The 19,959-nt window shown below is 46.6% G+C and overlaps 2 protein-coding genes across 3 annotated transcripts in view; one reads left to right on the plus strand and one right to left on the minus strand.

Moving 5' to 3' along the window:
• The window catches only part of PDE6H (phosphodiesterase 6H), a 113,172-nt gene that overhangs the window by 57,136 nt on the left and 36,077 nt on the right, over nt 1–19,959 (plus strand). The window lies entirely within an intron of this gene.
• On the minus strand, nt 617–19,766 carry ERP27 (endoplasmic reticulum protein 27). Its single transcript, XM_074950865.1, has 7 exons — nt 19,655–19,766; nt 19,291–19,391; nt 15,674–15,811; nt 11,932–12,048; nt 9,541–9,666; nt 1,514–1,711; nt 617–772 (listed from the first exon to the last, which is right to left on the minus strand). The coding sequence occupies exons 1-7, from the start codon at nt 19,743–19,745 to the stop codon at nt 734–736; spliced, it is 810 nt and encodes a 269-aa protein (XP_074806966.1). The 5' UTR covers nt 19,746–19,766; the 3' UTR covers nt 617–733.

A 19,959-nucleotide genomic window follows, 5' to 3' on the forward strand; every position in this document is an offset into this window, starting at 1 on the left:
TAAGTCAAACATAGGGCACTCCGAATATAAGTTGAGGAACATTATTTACTGAGTAATCTGACTAGTTAGATACAGCAAGGTTATTTAAATTCAGCCAAAAGAGAGACTTGAACCTGCTCTTTTAGAGATATTTAGGCTTATTACTTAAATTAAAAAAAAATAATCACACAAATTCAGAGAATTCACTTTCTGCTTTATTTAGTAAAATGTAATGCTATAGGTCATGTGACCCCAGGCGACAAATCAGCTTCTAGACCCAGAGAGATGTGTAAGGGAACCCCAACATGGTACCAGTGCCAGATGGGGGGGAGAGAACCATGTATTAAGGGGGCAGAGACAGAGTTATCAGGGAAATAGACCTGCCAATCTCTGCATAAACTTTCTGCAAGGCGTGTTTTTGACACGGCAGTTTCATCATATTGCCTCTTGCTCTCATATATGGCAACAGGCAGTGGGAACCCAGAAGGACCAATGCAGTACAGTGCCATGGTTCCTGGAGCATTAAGATGAGCGAGGGTGGAATTGGCAATTGAGAAGGAGAGAGAGATACCTAGAGAGGAGAAAGAGCATATATGTATGTGGAATGGAGAAGGGTTGATCATAGTTGACTTGGCCTCATATTCCTATTGTCTCAGGGTCTCCAGAGATGTTGGGCACAGTGAACTCTTCTTATACTGAGTGCAGGTGGCACTGGGCAGAGCCACAGTGTTTCATCTGGTGATTGAGATGGGAGTCAGAGCTCTGTCTTCTCCTCTGGGCTGGGATCTTCTTTCTAAAATACAGTAGGGGCAGGAAAGTTGGGTTGATACCATCATGGTTTTCCGCACAGAGATTAAGGGGGAAGAATATTTAAATTCCTGCTTCAACAGCCTGTGTTGCCTAATTTCCCCATCCCATTTCAGTAGCCCCTGAGTTACTTTCATGGGGCATCACAGGCCATGGGACCTCTAGCACACAAGGGCTCTTAGTACAGCAAGCTAAGCCATTATAAAAGCAATAGAAGTTCAGCACTGAATGAAAATGGAGGTTAAGTTTCCCCTCCCTTTGCAAAGGGGTGGTGATTAATCTCAGGTAGATTTGGCCCAACTTTGAGTCCTTTGATCTGAAACGTTCTTGGTGAATTTTCATTCTAAAGCCACGTTCTGTCTCCCTGACCCCCATTATAGCTATATTCAGGGTCCAAACACATTCACCCCTATTCCTAATCCCTACATCTTGATGCAGCCCTACTCTTCATCTCCCCAGGCACTGCTCTCAGGAAGGGAAATGGCTTCCTTAAATGAGACTCTCACACCAGTCCTGAAGTCAAGGAATATGACACCTTATTGCCCTATGCTAAAAAGTAAAAGTTGGGGCAGACAGGGGCTCTCCAAACCCAGTCAGCTGTACTATCGCTGAGATCTGATGCCCAAGCGTGGTGGAAGAAATGACACAGGCGAGGTTGCAGAGAGCTAAGAGTGTCCTGCTCAGAAGCATGTAAGCAGCAATGCTCTCCCACATACTGTACACTCACCCTTTGCTTTCTCTCTAAGAAGCCATTGCAGAAGTCCTGCACACGCTCTACTGTGACCTCACCCAGGGGCAGCACATCCCGCTCCTCATCTGGCGTGTGGAATATAGCCAGAGCTGGCAGCTGGGACTTCTTCAAGCTGAAGAATGATATCACACGTTCATTGCCCTTCACCTTGCTGTCCACCAGGATGAAAAGAATCTGCATTGGAGAGAGAGCAAACTAGAGACCCTGAGGGACAGCAGACTCACATGATCACACAAAGATTTAGTAGGATACCATTGTAATTAACTGTAGATACTAGACCTCTACAGCCACACTCCTGCCCCTCCGGGGCTTGAGAGTGCTACTACAATCCTGCCTGTGTCTCAGAGAATGCAGCTTTTCCTCCAGTTGCCACAGAAACAACAACTATCTTGCCTATTTATCCAGCCCTGCATGGAGCGGACTGATGGCAGCACTACAACTTAGGTAGCATACAGTCTGTTCTCTACACCAGATTTACAGCACCTAGACCCTTCACAATGTCTATTATACTGCAAGTAATAAACCCTCTTTGTCCTTGGTGTCTTCATGTTTGCTTTCTATAAATGTTTGAGCATTCAAGCTTTACTAGCCTGGCTACTCTTGAAAAGTGCGTTTTTAGCTCAAATCGTCACTCAAAAGCTAATTTCAAATTGTGGGCCAAACCCTCAGCTGGTATAAATTAACACAGCTCCATTTAAATCAATACCAGTTTATACCAGCTGTATAGTCAATTATAAAACTCAAAATTAATGCTCTGCTGTTAGTTACAGTATGTAACTCCAGGTTTCAGAGTAGCAGCCGTGTTAGTCTGTATCTGCAAAAAGAAAAGGAGGACTTGTGGCACCTTAGAGACTAACCAATTTCTTTGAGCATAAGCTTTCATCCGATGAAGTGAGCTGTAGCTCACGAAAGCTTATGCTCAAATAAATTGGTTAGTCTCTAAGGTGCCACAAGTACTCCTTTTCTTTTTGCGAATACAGACTAACACGGCTGTTACTCTGAAACCCGCATGAAAGTTGACAACTGTGCCATCCTCTTGTGCAATAACTACAGAAATATGTGTTCAAATGAGACCAACTTATATTGCATGGAAAGAACCTGTCTTTTACACTTAACTCCTTACACCTCTATCTTCGTGGACTGGCAAAGCTGAGTTTTCACTATTCTAACCATAGTGAAACCACTTTCAGGGTCAGCATTTGAATGGAGGAGGCAAAGTAAAATAATGAGATGTCTTCTGAAATGAGACAGTCTTTCAGATACACATAGCTACTTCAGCAATTCCCTCCAGTATTTTGACATACAGGAATGTGGTCCACTCACTGGTCCAGTGAATTTGTCAATAACCTCAAACTGATATGCTGTTAAATCATCCAATAATTGGTCACAGTCTTTTCAGAAATTACAGACACCCGGGCATCAAACCAAATCTGTTACCAAGGCCCCTAGATCTGAAACTGCCCTTGCATTTTTCAACAAGTGATCCTCAGGGAAAAAATTCTTCAGCATCTGCACAAGGCAGCCATTTAAAACATCAGTCTGTGTCCATAAAAATCCATCTCCTCACTCTCTTTCAAGTGCTTCTTCACATGATGTCCAACTTTGATATCACTGCTGGGAAAATATGTTGTTAGGGTCATCCAAAACTGAAAGATCATTCTCCTATAGAGCATTATGCTGTCGAGTAGCAGCATGTTTCAGTTTTCCAGCATACTGCTGAAGCAGTCTCTGGATATCCCCATGCAGTGTCACCAGCTGGGTTGGGTATCTATACTTGGAGGTCTGGTATTAAATGAAGAAGTGGATCCAGTGTATAGTTGAGGAAGATGAAGATTAGTTGGATATAGTCCTGTAAGGGTAGAAATCAGCTCCACTTTTTCTGGTCTTTTCTCTAAGGAAAGAAAATAGGAAAAGAGGGCAGACCTCTTATGCAGTGTGTGACTGATTACTTTGTGGAATTTCAGCTCCCTGATGGGAACATGTTTTATGATTATGAGTGGGATTTCATTGGCAAAGAGGGCAAATTCTTTCAGCTTGTGTTGGCTCTGGTAATTTGGAGCAAAATGACAAGACCAAAATCAGCCATCAGCTCTTCAACAAACAGTGAAAAAGCTTAGCTGCAGCTATCTGCCAAGTGAGGTATCTGCAGCCTGTATTTACAATTTTTTGATTTGCTTCTTTTAGCCATGAATAACACAGAGTTGTGTTTCCCAATCATACAGCCATAGAGTCTGATGAGAAAAATAAAAGGGTTGTAGATGGGCATGCTAAACTTCTGAAGTGTTCCCATTAGATAGTCAGATGTGCCTGTTCATGTTCCTGATGTATAGTGTACCATGTCTAGAAATTAAAGGACATTGCAGCCTTTGTTTTCATACAAGAATCCCACAAGGATAACCAGCAGGGTCTCATGTCCCAGGTCTGTATTCTGATCCACGCACACACCAAAAGAGACATTGTGACCAACAGCCACCACATCATTTTGGTACCAAACTCCAAGCTTATCCCTTGCAGTGGGGATATCCTTTGTTGCTCCATGTGTCATCTTCTTGAGAACATCTGCATCCATGCAGTATTTCTTTATGAACTTCACCAGTCATTCTCCAGCAGTAAATGGCACATTGTATTCACCTAACATGGAAACAAAACCATTCTGCCTCCAAGACATTTATGTTCACTTCAAGTGATAAAAAATCTGACACTGTCACCTGCTTGGCATTTTGGCAGTGCTTCTCCAGATTGACATGGGATTGACACCTAATCATCATCAAAGCTCATACAGAAGGTATGTTTCGATCCCTGTCTGCTCTCTGTCACCATTCAAAAGTGCTTTTCCAGGTTAGTGGATAAGTAATACACCTCCTCTCTTTTCTTTAGTGACTCATCACTGGTTGAACATCTGGCTTCCTCTTCTAGCATTTTACAATCTTCAGGTTCCACTCTAAAGCAAAAAGAAATATGTATTGGAACAATAGCCCAACAGCTGCATCATGTATCCGCCTAAAGCAATTCAAGGTACGGACTCAGACTGTCTCCATTGGGTGGGGGGCACTTCAGGCCCTCTCCACTGTGGGATCCCAGCCAACCCCCCAAATGGGTTCCCCAGCTGAGGCTTGAATTTCCTCTCAGTTGAAGAAAGGACCTCACATTGGAGATGACAGGAATGTTTCTCACACGCTGGCAGTGATGGCTGAGTGGCTTCTTCTCTTCCAGTCAGTGGTGTCCTCTTCAGCCTCTGGTAGGTCCAGTCAGCACCAGGGTCGTCTTCTCTTCCTTCTCCAGTCATTCTGGTTGTTGGCAGGATCTTCTTCCTGGACTGTCTGGGCATCAGCAATGGAATGCAGGCTCTCATTTCTTCCTTAGCTGGCAGGCTCAGTCGGCAGTGGTGGATGACAACAGGTGTTGATGCAGTGCTATAGGGGGACTGAAATCTGATACCCTTTACAGCGATGGTTCTCTGACTGAATTACTAATGTGACTAACCACCACAGTGCAAAATATGAATATTTACAACAAATCCTTTGCCACCAATCACAGAACAAGATTTATTCACTGATCATCAATGTTCCCTCTAATTTTTAACAGGCTGTGTGCGCAAAAAATTTCTTCTGTGCCACCGCCGAAGCAAAAAAAAAAAAAAAAAGCCGTCGCCAAAGCCGGAGTGCGTGCGGTGTTTCGCCGTGTGCGCAGGGTTTAAGATCTGTGTGCGCGCGCTCACACACACAGTACTTTTGAGAATCTAGGCTTTAGCCTTTTTGTGCCTCATCTCCCCATCTGTAAAATGGGGATAACAGCACTGTTGTACCTCAGGTGATCTCATGTTTGTACATTACAAACATTTGTACGCTGTCATCATGAATGTGTACTCCTCCCCCCGCCTTTGTTGTCTCTGAGCTGACTTACACATAGTTAGCCCTTTTAATCTTTCCTCAATGATAATTTCCTCTGGATCCCTAATTTTTGTTACTTGTCTCTGAATTCCCTTCAGTGTCTCTCTCCTTCTGGTAATGTGGTGCCCAGAAATAAACATCAAATTCCAGGTGTAGTGGCACCAGTCATATAGGGCCCAGTTCTGCCACCCTTGCAGTCAGAAGAACCTTACTCCACAAAGAGTCCCATTGGCTTCAATTGGCAGAGAGACTATGGCTTCCCTGCTTCATTATATGATGTCTTTGCATGTGCAGCCAAGGTTTCTACTGTCCATTTTGGAAAATCATGTCCAATTTGCTGTCAGCTAGCATCTCTACTTCTCCTTCATCTTTATTGCTTTCCACAATTCTCCCTCCCATTGTCCACAAATGCTATGGATTCCTTTTCTCCAGATGCGCTAGGATCAAATCCTTTATTATTTTCTGCCCATGTTTCCTGCCCATCTGTCCTGACTAGTGTTTGCAACTTCTTCCAATTTAGTATCCTTCAGGAACCTCATTATATGCTGTTTATTTCTGCTTTTTGATCATGAATGAAGATGCTAATCTGGCCAGAGTTAACACAGTACACTAGAAATCTCCACTCCCACCATGGGAGTTGTATATCTTCACACTTCCAAATATTCCATTACCTGTTCTCTATCAAAAGTTATTTTTACTGGGTCTTCTTTCCATATTCATTGTTCAAACTTCTTGCTATATGATTTTCATTTAAGACAGATTTTCAAAAGAAAGTGCTGTATCTCAGCAATTTCTGAGTCATGATTCACTTTATCCCTCTCTTCAGGAAGGTTGCTCAATTCAGTAAAGCTCTTAAATGCAGGCTGAACTTTAAGCATGTGTTTAAGTCACACCAAAGTCAATAGGATTTAAGCAGGTGATTAAAGGTAAACATGTGCTTAAGTGCTTTGCTGAATAGGGATGCTTGGTTGAATTAGGGCCTAATGGGCCTACTTTCTCCCTAGTACTTTTCCCTAATACATTTGTAGAAGCCCCTCCTTCTTGCTCTTAACCCTTCTGACTAGCATTAACTCCTTTTGATTTTTTGCTGCCCTTTTCCCCCCAGTACCCTTACATGACTGTGTATTCTTTTTTTATTTGCTCCCTCTTTTTCCATTTCCAGCCAAACTAATCTAACCCCAGGCTTTTGAGCAGTCCTTCATGAAGCCACATTGGCCACTCCTTATCTATCATACTCTGACATTGCACAGGCATAAATGACTACACGAGGTGCAAGGTAACGGAGATCATCTGTCCTGCCTCCCAAGCTTTCTCTTTCATCTCTCTTCTTTAATACCATTGACATCAGCAGCAGCCTTCCCATTATCAAGGCTCACAGCCTTGGAGTTATCTTTTTTTCCCATCAGCAGTCCAGCTATCATGGTGATGGGACATGCTAGAAAGTGGTAGATAAATGAGATCAGATAGACTGGACTCTCCTCAGAGCTAGGCTCTCATCAAAACCTGCCATGACTTCTTGTACACCCAGGTAAAATTCCTCCCTTCCTCTTTCCCAAACTGATAAGACAATCACCTGTGCCCTAGTTAGTGCACTCATGGATTACCGCAACCTCCTTCTGTCTGACCTCCCATATCTTCGTGCTTTAATCCATTCAAAATGCTGCCAGCAGAACAAGGTTTTTCAGCCATTTTTATCATATCTCTCCACCTTCTTGATACCCTTTCTTGAGTTTCTGTTTACTTCCACATCAAAGTTATGCTTTTCCTCTTCCCCTTCAGCCCCTGCCTATACCATTACCACCACCCCTTCTTCCTCCCCCTCTTCCTCCTGAGCTTCATTTAAAATCACTTTAATTCTTTGCTCATTCCCATTTTCTGCCATTTTTTGTCCTACCCCATACGTCTGGAACAGCTTCCCAGCTAACATATCCAAAGCTCCCGCACTCTTGAGGCTTTCAGCTAGAACAGCCAGTCACTGCTCTGCTTAAATTGGGTTGGTCTGTGTTCTGCTGAGGTCTGTTTTGTTTCTCTTGGATTGTTCTATTTATTTTGCTTTGTTCCAGCTTGTGTTCTTAGGGGTCCATTGTGAGTTCAGATACCCTTCCAAGTCACAGTTCCTTCCCTACTCCCTGCTTGCTACTCAGGGCTTGTAATTTACTGCTGGCCTGTAGCAATAGTAAATAACTTACCCGCCCCCACCCCCATGCTGGCTCAGCTTCTCGGGCAAACAGGTAAGGGGTGGAACCAAGGCTCCACTCATGCTCCCATCCAATCCACCACCACTCCTTGTTCATCTGCTCTGGGAAGAGAGTAGGCAGGCAAGTAGCCCTGCTTACTCCTTTGTGCCCAGACCTAAAGCCCAGGTAGCCCCCGTAGGGATGTAAGCAGTGGTTCTTACTCCCTCTCAGGCCTTTGTGTGGGCGTGTCAGCCAAGTCACCATCTAGCCCTTTGGGGCAGGGAACTTGGTATTGGTCTGGTACAGTCCTAGTGTTATGCAGAATTATGTACATCTCTGGCGCTACATACATACAATAAAATAACAATAACAACAATAAATAATGGGTCAGCTCCTGAAATCTTCCCTCTCTTTTCACTCAGGTAAACTCCCATTGAGTTCTGCCTGAGTCAAAACTAACTAAAAACTGAGTGAGGAGTCAGGACTTGGCTGGCTAATAATTTATAAACTATCTGGATCTCAGAACACCATTTGGAAAAGTGCCTTGTGAAGTCTTGCTTGGAAAGTGAATTCATATTAGCTTGGAGCTGGACATGTCACAGGAATGGAAAACTGGCTGTGGGACCCTATTCAAAGGCGAATGATGGCAAAGAGCAGTGCACTGAATTAGACGAGATGTCTAGGGGTGTGCTGCAGGGATCAGTGTTAGGGCCATGCAGTTTGGAGCTGCATATAAAGAGACATCATATAATTGAGGAAAGAGGGAACAGTCTCTCGTTACAGGACACTGGTGAGACCACACCTACTGCACAGTAGCATTCAGTGAGTGTCTCACTGCTAAACAAATGTAGACATACAAGAGGGGATTCAATGGAAAACGAGTGGGGGGCAGGAGGTTGTTTGAGATCTATGTAAAGTAACTGCAAGGGATGCCTTTATGACTGGAGCTTAACCCTTAAAACACTGAGGATTAGTATATTTGCTCTTCAACTCACTCTCTCCCCCACTAATAGGTGCTTCAGCCCTCTGCCAGCAGCTGATCCATCCCTGGGCTCTAACGCAACAGCCCCAATTCTTTCCAGCTTCCATACCCTCCCACAAAAACCCCTTCCAAAAGGGCTTCAGCTCAACCCCCTGCCCCACTGTTGTTTTCTTCCCCCAACTTGTCTGCCGCACCCAGGACTTCCTATTGCTGCCAGGTCTGCCTCCTAACTAGTTCCATCCCCATGCGCTCCTGTCCAGCCCAACTGCAAGCTGAGAACCAAGCCTGGGAAGGTGGGCTGTTTGGGGAGTGCTTGTTTGTAGTCAGGGAGAGCAGGTGGCAGCGGGGAGGCAGGGGAAATCTGTCTGTGGAATCCCCACTGTGGGAAATCTGTTCACACGCCCAGGGGACCCACCTGCAAATCCCTTCAAACAGCAAATTCACAGGTCTTTTTTACCTGGGAACTAATGAGAGCTAAAGAATCGTTGTGGCATTCATGCTATCTAGCCATTTCAATAGCACTTTTCAGCATCCAAAAGTGAGCTCCAGCTGTATAGCCAGAGATTACTTGGCACACCAGTGGAATGTAACCATTGCTGGGGTGAAAGGCAGCAGCTGTTTGTCATCTCCCAACAAAATACATCAGCTATTTAGGACAAGAAGCAAAGAAGAGCACAATATCCAGCTGAAACCACAGGGCAGATTTTAGAGAGGCAGCGTGTGTTGGGCACCTTCCCTGTTAGATCATGAACCAAAGAGGGTTGAGCAGATTGGCTCCCTTTCTCTTGGACTATCACCTATCTCCACTTGCTTCTCCTCTTCCCCACTCACCTGGCCTCTGTTCTCCCTGGGCATGTGGGGTGACTTCCTCCCTCCCCCTGGGGGAAGTCACTCTTCTTCCCCCTCAAATAATCCTCTCTTCTGGCCTCTCCTCCCCTCCTTTTGGCCTCTCACCTTTCCTCGGAAGAGTTCCGCTGCCTCCCGGTACCTGCGCACTCGCTCCGTATGGTCCTGGGAGGTCTTGTCTGTGAAGAGGAGGAGGTGGGTCTGGACTGGACTGTTGAACAAACCTATTGCCGTCTGCCAAAGACAAACGTGACACCAACAGACAGACACGGCGATTAGGAATAGTAAATCTGCTGCATTATTGGAGTCCTAAATCCCAGTGGCACAGATGAGTTCGCTCTCTACGAATCACAGCCCAGGCCATGTTCTCAGATTGAAGTCAAACTCTGGAGGAACTGAAGCTGGGTGCCTGAAGGCTCCTAAAGTCATGGTTTGGGGGACACCCGAGCCAGGGGTCTGGAGGCCCTGGGGCTAAGGCTTGGAGGAAAGACAGAATGTTCAGGGAGAGAGCAGGAAGACAGAGTCTGGGGACAGCAAGCTGAAGCCCAGAGGGGCAAGAATCTGGAATTGGGAGCTCTTGAGGTGCCTGGATAACAGGGACCACAGGGAACTAGGGGTTGCAAGGGACTCGGGACTGGGATCTGGAGGGGATGGGAGTAAGCAACTTGGGGAGTTCATGGAGTTAACCAGGAAGGCTTCTCCAGCACCTCGTTTTCTTTCTTTAACATTAGCTGTGAGTGGTGGGGATGCGTCTTAAAATAGAAACTGTTGACTAAGCAACGTGTAAGCTGGGCAGGTGGGAGCGCAGAGGGTTAAGTCCCCATCTGCAGCTTTTCAGGAAGAAATGGATTGGACGCCCCCCCACCCCCCAGGGAAGGGGGAAAGCAGGCAGCACACACTGGCCCTCTGTGAAGACACTCTGGGTTGGTACCGCCAATGGTGTTTTTTGCACAGTCTCCAGTTGGTGGGCAAATTGTCATCTGACTTTTCCCCCCACCCACTTCCTGAAGTGCCGCAGCCGCTCCCTCAAACCAAACAGAAGTCTGGCCAGGCTGCCTCTGACCCGCTGCCTCTCCATGTGCCAGTCCAGACCACAGAGGCAGCCTGTGTAAATGCCTGCCAGCATTTCTGTGAAGGAGAGGAAAGAGTGAGCCGACTAATAGGGATGGGGTCAGGGAGTGCATTTCTGTAACAGCCTTCCTTCAGGGAACACCAGGTCTCAGGTAGTGTGGGAGGGCCTAAGTACCAGGAGTTTCACCTTAGCCTAATTGCTAGTGGACTTTCATCCACCCCCATAACACCTCTGCATAATGTTGCCTGAGGGTGGGAGAGGTCAGGGACTGGAATAGCAGGGGGCTGCAAGTCAAGCGTGAGGAGAGCTGGAAGACCCTGTGGGAATGGACAGGCCTGGAGAAGCAGGAAGTGAGGTGAGTTGAGTCAGGATTGAGGTGCATTGGAAGTGCTACTTGAGAGGGCTCAGGCCTGGGAAAGCAGGAGGTGTTGCAGCAAGCCATGGTTCAGGGGTCCGGGGGAAGCTGTGAGGGCCCAAAGAATGGAAGGTAGGGAGTTCTGCAGGGCTTGCTTTGACCCACGTGGCCTTACATTGTTTGGGGCCTATAATATACTTAAAAGAAACTAGTTTATTTATACATTTGTGAGCCTAGAATAAATATTAAACTAAAAAAAGGCAGGTATATTAGCAGAGCAGGTTGCGCTCCGGGACTGGACCAGCAGGAGGCCCGCCAGGTAAGAACTGTAGAGCTGTGCTGTGGCCTAACGAATGAAACAACATGGGAGCTCCAAGTCAGACTTGAGATGGGTGGGCTAAGTAGTTTGAGAGGGGGGAGGCAGGAAGAGGGGCTGGGGATTGAATTGAAGGAATAATGCTGCAGGTCAGGACTGAAGGGCTTCTGCAGAGCTGTGAGATGAAGGGCAGGACTCGAATAATAGATAATTAGCTGGCAGAACTCACCGCCACAGGATACCTTTGAGGCCAAGTGTTTAGTAGGATTCAAAAAAGGGCTCGACATTTATATGGATAATGAGACTATCCACAGCTACATTAGACTGTATGTGGATGTTTGACGAGGGATAGAAGTCTTCATGCTTCAGGGCTTAAGCCAACCACTAATAGATCAGAGTTAGGAAGAAATTTTCCCTGTGGGAAATCCTCTGCAGGATTTCTTGAGCCTTCTCTGAAGCAGCTGCTACTGTCCACTTTTGGAGACAGCATACTGGTTTAGATGGACCACGGGTCTGATTCAATATGGTGATCCCTTTGCTCCTGTGAATACAAGGGGGCATTGCCCGTCAGGAATGAGAGGCAGTGGTAGAGGTGTGTGTACAGACACCTGCATGGCTCCTGCACTGTGCTCTTTGCCCACCAAGAGTCGCTGCCAGTCAGGATCCTATCATCCCCCAAAATGAAAAACCAGCCAACTAGACAGAGCCTAAGAGAAGGCGGGTTTGTGGGAGGGGGTTTTGGGGATCCTTAGTTACCACAGGGTTGTACTCTGTCACCAGTCGCAGCTCATTGATCCGAATGAAACGGCTCATCTTGGTGGCATCCATTTTTTTGCCATCGGTGAGTTCCAAATCTTGACGTTTGTCGTCCACCTACAATGATGCAAGGAAACCTTAAATCACTGCTGTTCTCCGTTCAGTACCCCTTCCCCGCCCTCTGTCCAGTGGCACGGGCAGACATACACAAATGCTCCTGTGCACATAGACACCTGTGGATGCCTTCATACACACACCTTTCACCACCGGAAACTCTCTTGGGGACCACTGGGCCTATAAATCTGCCATCTTGCTCTTTCGCCCAGTCTCTTCCTCAAGCTTCCCATGACAGGACAAACTCATGGAATAGGAGGAAACACTAAGGGTGCCAGACATCCCTGTATCGTCAACTCAAACTCCACTGGAGCCAGGGGGGATTAGCTGACAATCTCTCCTGGGCCTTCTGGGGAGACAGCATTAAACAAACCCAACTCCCTCCATTGCTCTCGCCCTCTCCTTTAAAAAAGTTCTGCTTATTTCATTCTTTCTAAAAGTAATAAACACTGGCACAGGCCTGTGTGGATTTCCTGGAAACATTGTGCAAGCAGGAAATCTCTCCAATAAAGAGAGGAATTTTTCCAGTACAGCCAAGAGAAAATCAGGCCTCGCAAAGATCATCTTTAGGGAACAATCCCATCCCATCTCCCCTCTCCAACCCCTCATCACTATCTGGAAGATGTTTTATTGAGTCTCTTCCGCTCTCTTCCCCATAAACAGGGAGAAAGGGAAAACATCAAACAACAGCTAACCCCCGAAGTATAACAGCTACACATGCAGTTACATTTCAGGAGACGGCTAAATCAAGGGATTGGGCTGTGGAGCTATAGAACAGTAGAGTACAGCTGAGCCCTTTGGAATTTAATTGCCTTTTCCAAACATGCTGTGCTAGGCTCATGGAACTTGTGTCCACATAGATGTCCCATATTTTATTCAATATGTCTGCTCACCCTCTACATGTACGTTAGCTATGCCAGAGGTGTGCAGGCATGCAACCCTTTTTTCCATCCCATGGTCACTGTCACTGTGTCTTTGATCCAATATGTTCCTATGCTCCTTTAAGCCACTGAACTAGTTGCTCCTGAAATCACAGGGGATGATTCTTCTCTCACTTACACTGATGTAAATCAGGGGTAATGCCACTGAAATCAGTGGAATCCCACTAGTGCAATCCAAAACCAGCACAAGTAAAATCAAACAGGTCCTTGGGGCTGATCCAAAGTCTATCAACACCAAAGGCAAAGACTCCCATTTACTTCAGTGGGCTTTGGACTGCAACCTATTGATTCCCATTCCTGAGAAATTATATTCAGATATACTCTTGGATTATGCAAAGGATGCATCCCTAAAAAAAAGTGTTGCATTTAACAGTTTAGCTCAGATCCAAATGGCTCTGTCACACCCTACCCTCATAACATATAATTACCTCGATTAATTATGTCCTTTTTCTGTTGATCAAGCCAGATCCTCAGCTGGCAAAGATCAGCATAGCTCTACTGACTTCAACAAAGCAACACCAATTTATACCAGCTGAGGATCTGGCCCAGGAGTATAGTCATTGTGGTTTAAGTTTGGTACCCTTTATGGTGTTTCCATGCTATGCAAAAATAAAGGAACATTGTTTTATGTCTTTGATTAATTGCTGTCCTTTTGATTTGTCTGCCTGTCTTCCCAGTGCTTCCTGTGATGAATATTTTATTCCAAGTTCCTGTTCCAATTTCTTTTTTCGAAAAGATCTGATCCTACTCCTACACACTTATTCAGGAAAAAAAAATATCTAATATAAACTAACTTTTGTCAGTGGAAATTTTACAAACAAATTGCCAGTCAAAATTTATTCTGGCTTGGGGATTCGATCTGTTGTTTTTTTCCATTAAATGATGTTTCAGTTGCAAAAGTGGAAGAAGCATGCATTGGGAAGATTGTATTTAATGTGAATTGTTTCAAATGTCATGCAATTGCCTCTATCAGTTTCCTCTATCCTCCCGCCTTAATTATCCTTAATCTCTCCCACATTGCAAAAACAAAAGATCCTTAAATGTCCTTGGAAGAAAATGATTATGACTAAGAGCCCATCATAGAGATAAGTGTTTTTGCAGTTTGTAGCACCTGCTGACAGTAAATCCGGTGTCAACTACTAGATCTCATGTGATATTAACTCATTCTCTTTTACACAGAAGGGGGAGAGATCTAGCTACATTATATGAACTAGACTATCCATAAAGCGCCTGAGCTCAGCTCAGGAAGTGATTAGAGCAGGCAGAAAAGACAAAGGTGGCTTACACCATCTTTGCACCTGAGGCCAGCTGGGGACAGGAATCGTCCCTGGGGCATCTCTAATTTATGTTCTTCTGAAAGAGCCCTCTATGGGCCATTAAAGCAGCCCAGAACAGCCAGAGCAAACCGTACTCTGGTCACTCTCCTGCCTGCCCCAAATATGCCTTGCTCTTTCCCCCAGCCACTTTGCTGTCATGCCCCTACATCAGGGACTTCAAGGGGATGGGCACCACAGGGAACTCCCATATGCCACAGGCATTTCTGAGTGAGAAAATCTGCCAGCCCTGAGGGCCCTATACACTTGCAGAGCTGGTGTACAGGGGCAGCAGGGAACCCCAGAATCAGGGCCTTTCTAAAGATGCCTCAAATCAGGACATTCTTTACTAGTGAACATGAACAGTGTTTATACAATAACACTATCCATCTTAGACATTTATAGGACACCCAGGCAACATCTAGGCACAACACTAATAAACTTATACGTTCAAAGCACTGTACAAACATTCACTAATTTATCATCACAGCATCCCTGGCCTTGTCTCCACTAGCCTTTTCTCCTAATTTTTTCCACCACTGCTAACCCCGGTGGAGCTCCACCAATGGAAGAAACAGCGGAAGCTGTAGGGAACAGGAGGCACCAGTGGTTGCCACTGTTGCATTTTTACTCAAATAAACTGGTTAGTCTCTAAGGTGCCACAAGTACTCCTTTTCTTTTTTCTTTTTTCTTTTTACGAATACAGACTAACACGGCTGTTACTCTGAAACCCATTTTTACTACCATGTCATCAACTACACTTGTTCCGACCAGGGCTAGACAATAGAATAGTAAAAATGCTGGTGCCATATCCTTTCTGGATCTCCTGCTATTGCTACCTCCAATGAAACTGCACCGGAATTAGTAATGGTGGGAAATAATCAAGTGTAAACACAGTCCATTGTGAGGTAGGTAGCTAGATAACTCTTATTATCTCCACTTTATAGCTCGGGAAACAGTAGCACAGAGATGTGTGATTTGCCCAGTACCACACAGCGATTTAGGGAAGGAGCTGGGATTCAAACCCAAATCTCCCGGCTGTGTCTACAGTCAAACTGTTCCCGAACTAAAGTGGCTCAACACTACCCAATCACTTTTGAAAGTTTTTCCACCACTGTTTTAATTCACCCCTTGAACAGTTAGGATCCTACTCAAAATGCAAAAGTGAATTGTTCTCCAGAAGCCCTCATCCTTCCTCCTTTGGTCTGGTCTTCTCCATGCTAGCAGAAACCTTCATCCATATTGCCCTGAACATGTTCTCTGATACCCAGGAAGCGGTGAAGGGGAAACAGTTCTGGATCTCACCATTACAGAACGGTTTTCAGTGCCCTGAGCAACGTGGGCAGACGGGGCAAAGGCATGAGGCAGACATACCATGCGAAAGATGGAGATGGTATTGCTCGTGATGTTATAATGAGACAGGACCTCGGGGTTGGTGCTGAGTCCAAACGGCACCTCCTGGATTTTTCCTACAACAGTGTGGAAGTTCGAAACTTCTGGCCTCTCTAATTCCTGAAGGAGTGGGAAAGAGAGTAGAAAAGGAGAAGGAAGATGGAGACATGGAGGGAAGGAGAGATGGACAAGAAGAGAGAGAAAAAGGGCATGGTAAAAGGAGAGAGAAAGAGAAAAAGAAGGGGGGGGGGAAGAGGAGAGGTAAAGAAAGAGAAAATAATCTTAGAACCAGCTGAAGCTACTCACCCAGGTTTTCTTCTCCCTCTTGACATTGGCCAGACAGCTGCTTTGGCAGCAGCTGAGATTTGCAGGGACTAACGGTGACATCTTGTGGCCGCTCAGACTAGAGCGGGTGTAGGCACTCTGCCACTCTACCCTCCAAGTCTCAGGAGAAGAGGGGCTTCGTTTCCAAGCACAGCTCAAGTCTCCCCACCGGAACATGTGTTCCCAATCCACCTCCCCACACCCCACTCACATCCTGCCTGCTTATTTCTAGCTGTGTGCACATCATTGTGGGGAGGGCAAAAGCTTGGGGGTTAAGAAGTGACTGAGTGTCAGGGGCAGGGAATTGGGGAGGAGTCAGGGAACCTGTACTGAAGGTCAGGTAGGGGCAGGTGAGCTGATGAGGTTCAGGGAGAGGGAAGTGGGGGTCATGGAGACTATTGGGTATCAGAAGGAGGTGAAGGGACTGCGGAGGGCTTGAACATGTGTTGTATCTGAATCTAAAATCTGACTGTCTGAGGAGTGGGCACTGGAAGAAAGTTGGGGGGCTGGTTCCTTTAGCGTCATCCATTTCCTCCTCCTTAGTAATCAGCATAATCATTGTCCTTCATGTTTATTCTTTGTTCACCCCCCCACACACACACACCATCCCCTGCACAGCAATGTGACTGTGTGTGTATGAGTGTAAAAACAGGTCCTGCAAGCTAATCTCTTTTACCCCATACTCTTCCTCCTCATCAGCTTCTTCCTTCCCTTGTTTCCAGGACATTGAAGGGAAAGTCTCCCTCTTTCTCTACCTCAAGCTTCCCGGGCAACAACTCAAAAGATGTACGATCGGGACACCATTTGTCCCGATATTCAGGTGAGGCGGCGGGCGGGAGGTGGGTGGGCAAGAGGGGTGAGGAAGCGAACGGGGAGGCGAGCGGCAGGCAGATGCACGGTGAGGAGGAGAGCGGCAGTCGGGTGAACAGGAGGACGCTGGACGGACGGCAAGGAGACTAGTGGGGAGGCGAGCGGTGGGCAGCAGGTGGGCGGATGGAGAGGAGAGCGGTGGCTGCACGTGCCAGGTGGATAGCGAGGAGACTAGAGGGGTGGCTGATGTGTCCTGGGCCCCGCACCGCTCTAGGGATGGCCCTGGATATAATATCGAAATGGCTAGCTGAAACAAGGCATGGAACTATCCTCCCTGAGAGTGAGCTTGGGAGGCTTCCAGTGCCAAATTGGGTTTGATTTGGGCCTGTGGCCATCGCACTTCTCACACTTCCAGGGCATGTGCAGTGATAGTAGTCTTTTCCCCAAGGACAGCATAATGTTCTGAGCGAAGGCAGGGTGTGTGCTGCATTTGTGTTAAGCTAGTTCAGCTGCATGCTCAAAACCAGACTGAAGGTTTGTAGAGAAGAAATATGCCTTACTGTGTGCAGTGAAGCCCAGCCTCACGCAGGGTGAAATTAACCTCTGTGCAGATGGTCAACGCAAGGCCTAGGCCCCACTTAAGAACTAGTCTGAGAGCTGAGCCACGACATAAGTGGTGATCAGGCCTCCACCTGGCCCTCTGCACAGGAATCACTTTCACCCTGTGTGCCCCCCTTGTACTAGGCGGGCCGAAAGAGAAGACCCAGAGAAAATTCTGTGACACTGTAGTCTGAGAAGGTAGCACTTGTGTGCTTGACATTCAAACAGCAGAAATCATCAGTTCCATTTAAAACACCCAGCCTTAACTCTGCCCCTTGTGAATCACCTTGTGTTACATGGGCATGTATTATTTCTGAAATTAGAGAGTCTTTCCAATGAACCAGTCATGGGGAGTCCTTTATAGGCCCCCCACCTCCTCCAACCAAAGGAACATGTGGGCTAAGGGGGTAGAAGCTCCTGGGAAGCAGCCTGTTTGGAGAGCACAAAGTTTCCCTCCCTGACAAAAGCCATGAGCCAAGGAAGCAACAGCAAATCGGTGGGGCTGGCAGGAGGCACCTTTGGAACCTTAGACACCAGTGATGTCCTTTGGGCGCTACTTCCTTCTGTTCTTACTCTGGGTGTTTTGTTATCCTTCTTGCTGATTGGGTGCCTGCTTAAGTCTCCTCCCTCACTGTCACAGAATCGTAGATATGTAGGGCTGGAGGGGACCTTGAGAAGTCATCAAGTCCAGCCCCCTGCACTGTGACAGGACCAAGTAAACCTAGACCATCCCTGACAGGTGTTTGTCGAACTTGTTTTTAAACACTCCAGTGATGGGGACTCCATGACCTCCCCTGGAAGCCTATTTCAGAGCTTAACTACCCTTATAGTTAGAAAGTTTTTCCTAATATCTAACCTAAATCTCCCTTGCTGCAGATTAAGCCCATTACTTCTTCTCCTACCGCCTGTGGGCATGGAGAACAATTGATCACCATCCTCTTTATAACAGCTCTTAACATTTGAAGACTGTTATCAGGTTGCCACTCGGTCTTCTTTTCTCAAAACTATACGAGCCCAGTTTTTTCACCCTTTCCTCATAGGTCAGGTTTTCTAAACCTTTGATAATTTTTGTTGCTCTCCTCGGGACTCTTTCCTATTTTTCCACATCCTTTCGAAATTGTGGTGTCCAGAACTGGACACAGAACTCCAGCTGGGACCTCACCAGTGGCAAGTAGAGCGGGACAATTACCTCCTGTGTCTTACATATAACACTCTTGTTAATACACCCCAGAATCATATTAGCCTTTTTTGCAGCTGCATCACATTGATGACTCATATTCACTTTGTGGTCCACTATAACCCCCAGCTTCTTCTCAGCGGTACTACTGCCTAGACAGTTAGTCCCCATTTTGTAGTCATGCATTTGACTTTTTCTTCTTAAGTGAAGTACATTTCACTTGTCTTTATTGAATTTCATCAGTGCAGTGAGGGTCCTGCAGAGGGTCCCTCCACTGCAGTCTTGATCCCCCTGCCTTCCATTCTCCATTAAGGTCCTTTCTGGCCTTAAATTCTGTGACCTATGCTCCCCTGCATCCTTCCCTCCATTCCACCTCAATATTTCCCTTCTTCCATTTCCTATTCCTGTGCTCCTTAACCCACCCCTCTATGTCCCCCCCATTACCCCATCCCCAACTATGGAGTTCACAGAATGTTTACCCCTTCGCCCTGATCACTCTGCTTGTTTGTTATATCCCCTCCCCTTCTGCCCACGTCTGTCTTTTCTATTTAGATTGTAAGCAGTTTGAGTTGGGGACTGTCTTTACTCTGTGTTTGTACAGCACCCAGCCCAAAGGGCTCCAACCCCGGTGGAATACAAGTAATCAATAGCAATGTAACCAGGGAACTGAGAGATTATCTAAACAGACCTGGAAGAATCCAATGACGGCCACCTCAGCAGCACTGATGAAGACTGTTGTGGCTGCAATATCTCTCAAAAGCACAGGTTTCTTTGTGTCTCCAGTGACGTCTGGAGGGAGCACGAGGACAAAATGTCAGAATCATATCAGGCATGGAGAGCAGCCCAGAGCTAAGAACCCACACACACACCACACACGCGCGCGCACTCTGCGCGTGCTGATCTCGGCAGATCTCTCCCCCCTCTGGATACTGACAAACCTCTGTGAGGGGACTCACATCTCACATCCCTTCATCCACTGTACACGCTGACCCCAGTGGCTCTCTCACCCACCCCATTCGTTTTCTGGCCTGACCACAGGGTCACTTTCTTACCCTGGGGCGCAGGGCTCTCCTCAGCACATCCTGATGGGCAGCTCCAAGTGAGGAGGGAAAAAAAGAGACACCACAAGGCAGAGGTCGCCATTATCCTGATGTCTCCTCTCCTTGCCACGGGCTCTGCTTTGGACTCTGCCTGGAAAGGTGACACGTCAGTGGTTTCTTGGTCAGGCGTCGTTCTCCGAACAGCGTGGGAACTAAGCACCTGGCACTGGTGAAACCTTCAACTTCGGAGATAAAAGTCTGGCAGAAAGATAGGGTCCCAGTGCCTCACTGTTCTGCACAGGTGACGGGGCTGATGC

The sequence above is a fragment of the Natator depressus genome, chromosome 1, assembly GCF_965152275.1.
Source record: "Natator depressus isolate rNatDep1 chromosome 1, rNatDep2.hap1, whole genome shotgun sequence".
Lineage (NCBI taxonomy): Eukaryota > Metazoa > Chordata > Testudines > Cheloniidae > Natator > Natator depressus.

Coding starts and splice junctions, on each gene's coding strand:
- ERP27 (XM_074950865.1), bottom strand. CDS start 19,745: ATGGCGACCTCTGCCTTGTGGTGTCTCTTTTTTTCCCTCCTCACTTGG. Junction 15,812..19,290: donor CCGTCATTGGATTCTTCCAG/GTCTGTTTAGAT, acceptor CCACTCCTTCAG/GAATTAGAGAGGCCAGAAGT. Junction 12,049..15,673: donor CCATCTCCATCTTTCGCATG/GTATGTCTGCCT, acceptor GCATCATTGTAG/GTGGACGACAAACGTCAAGA.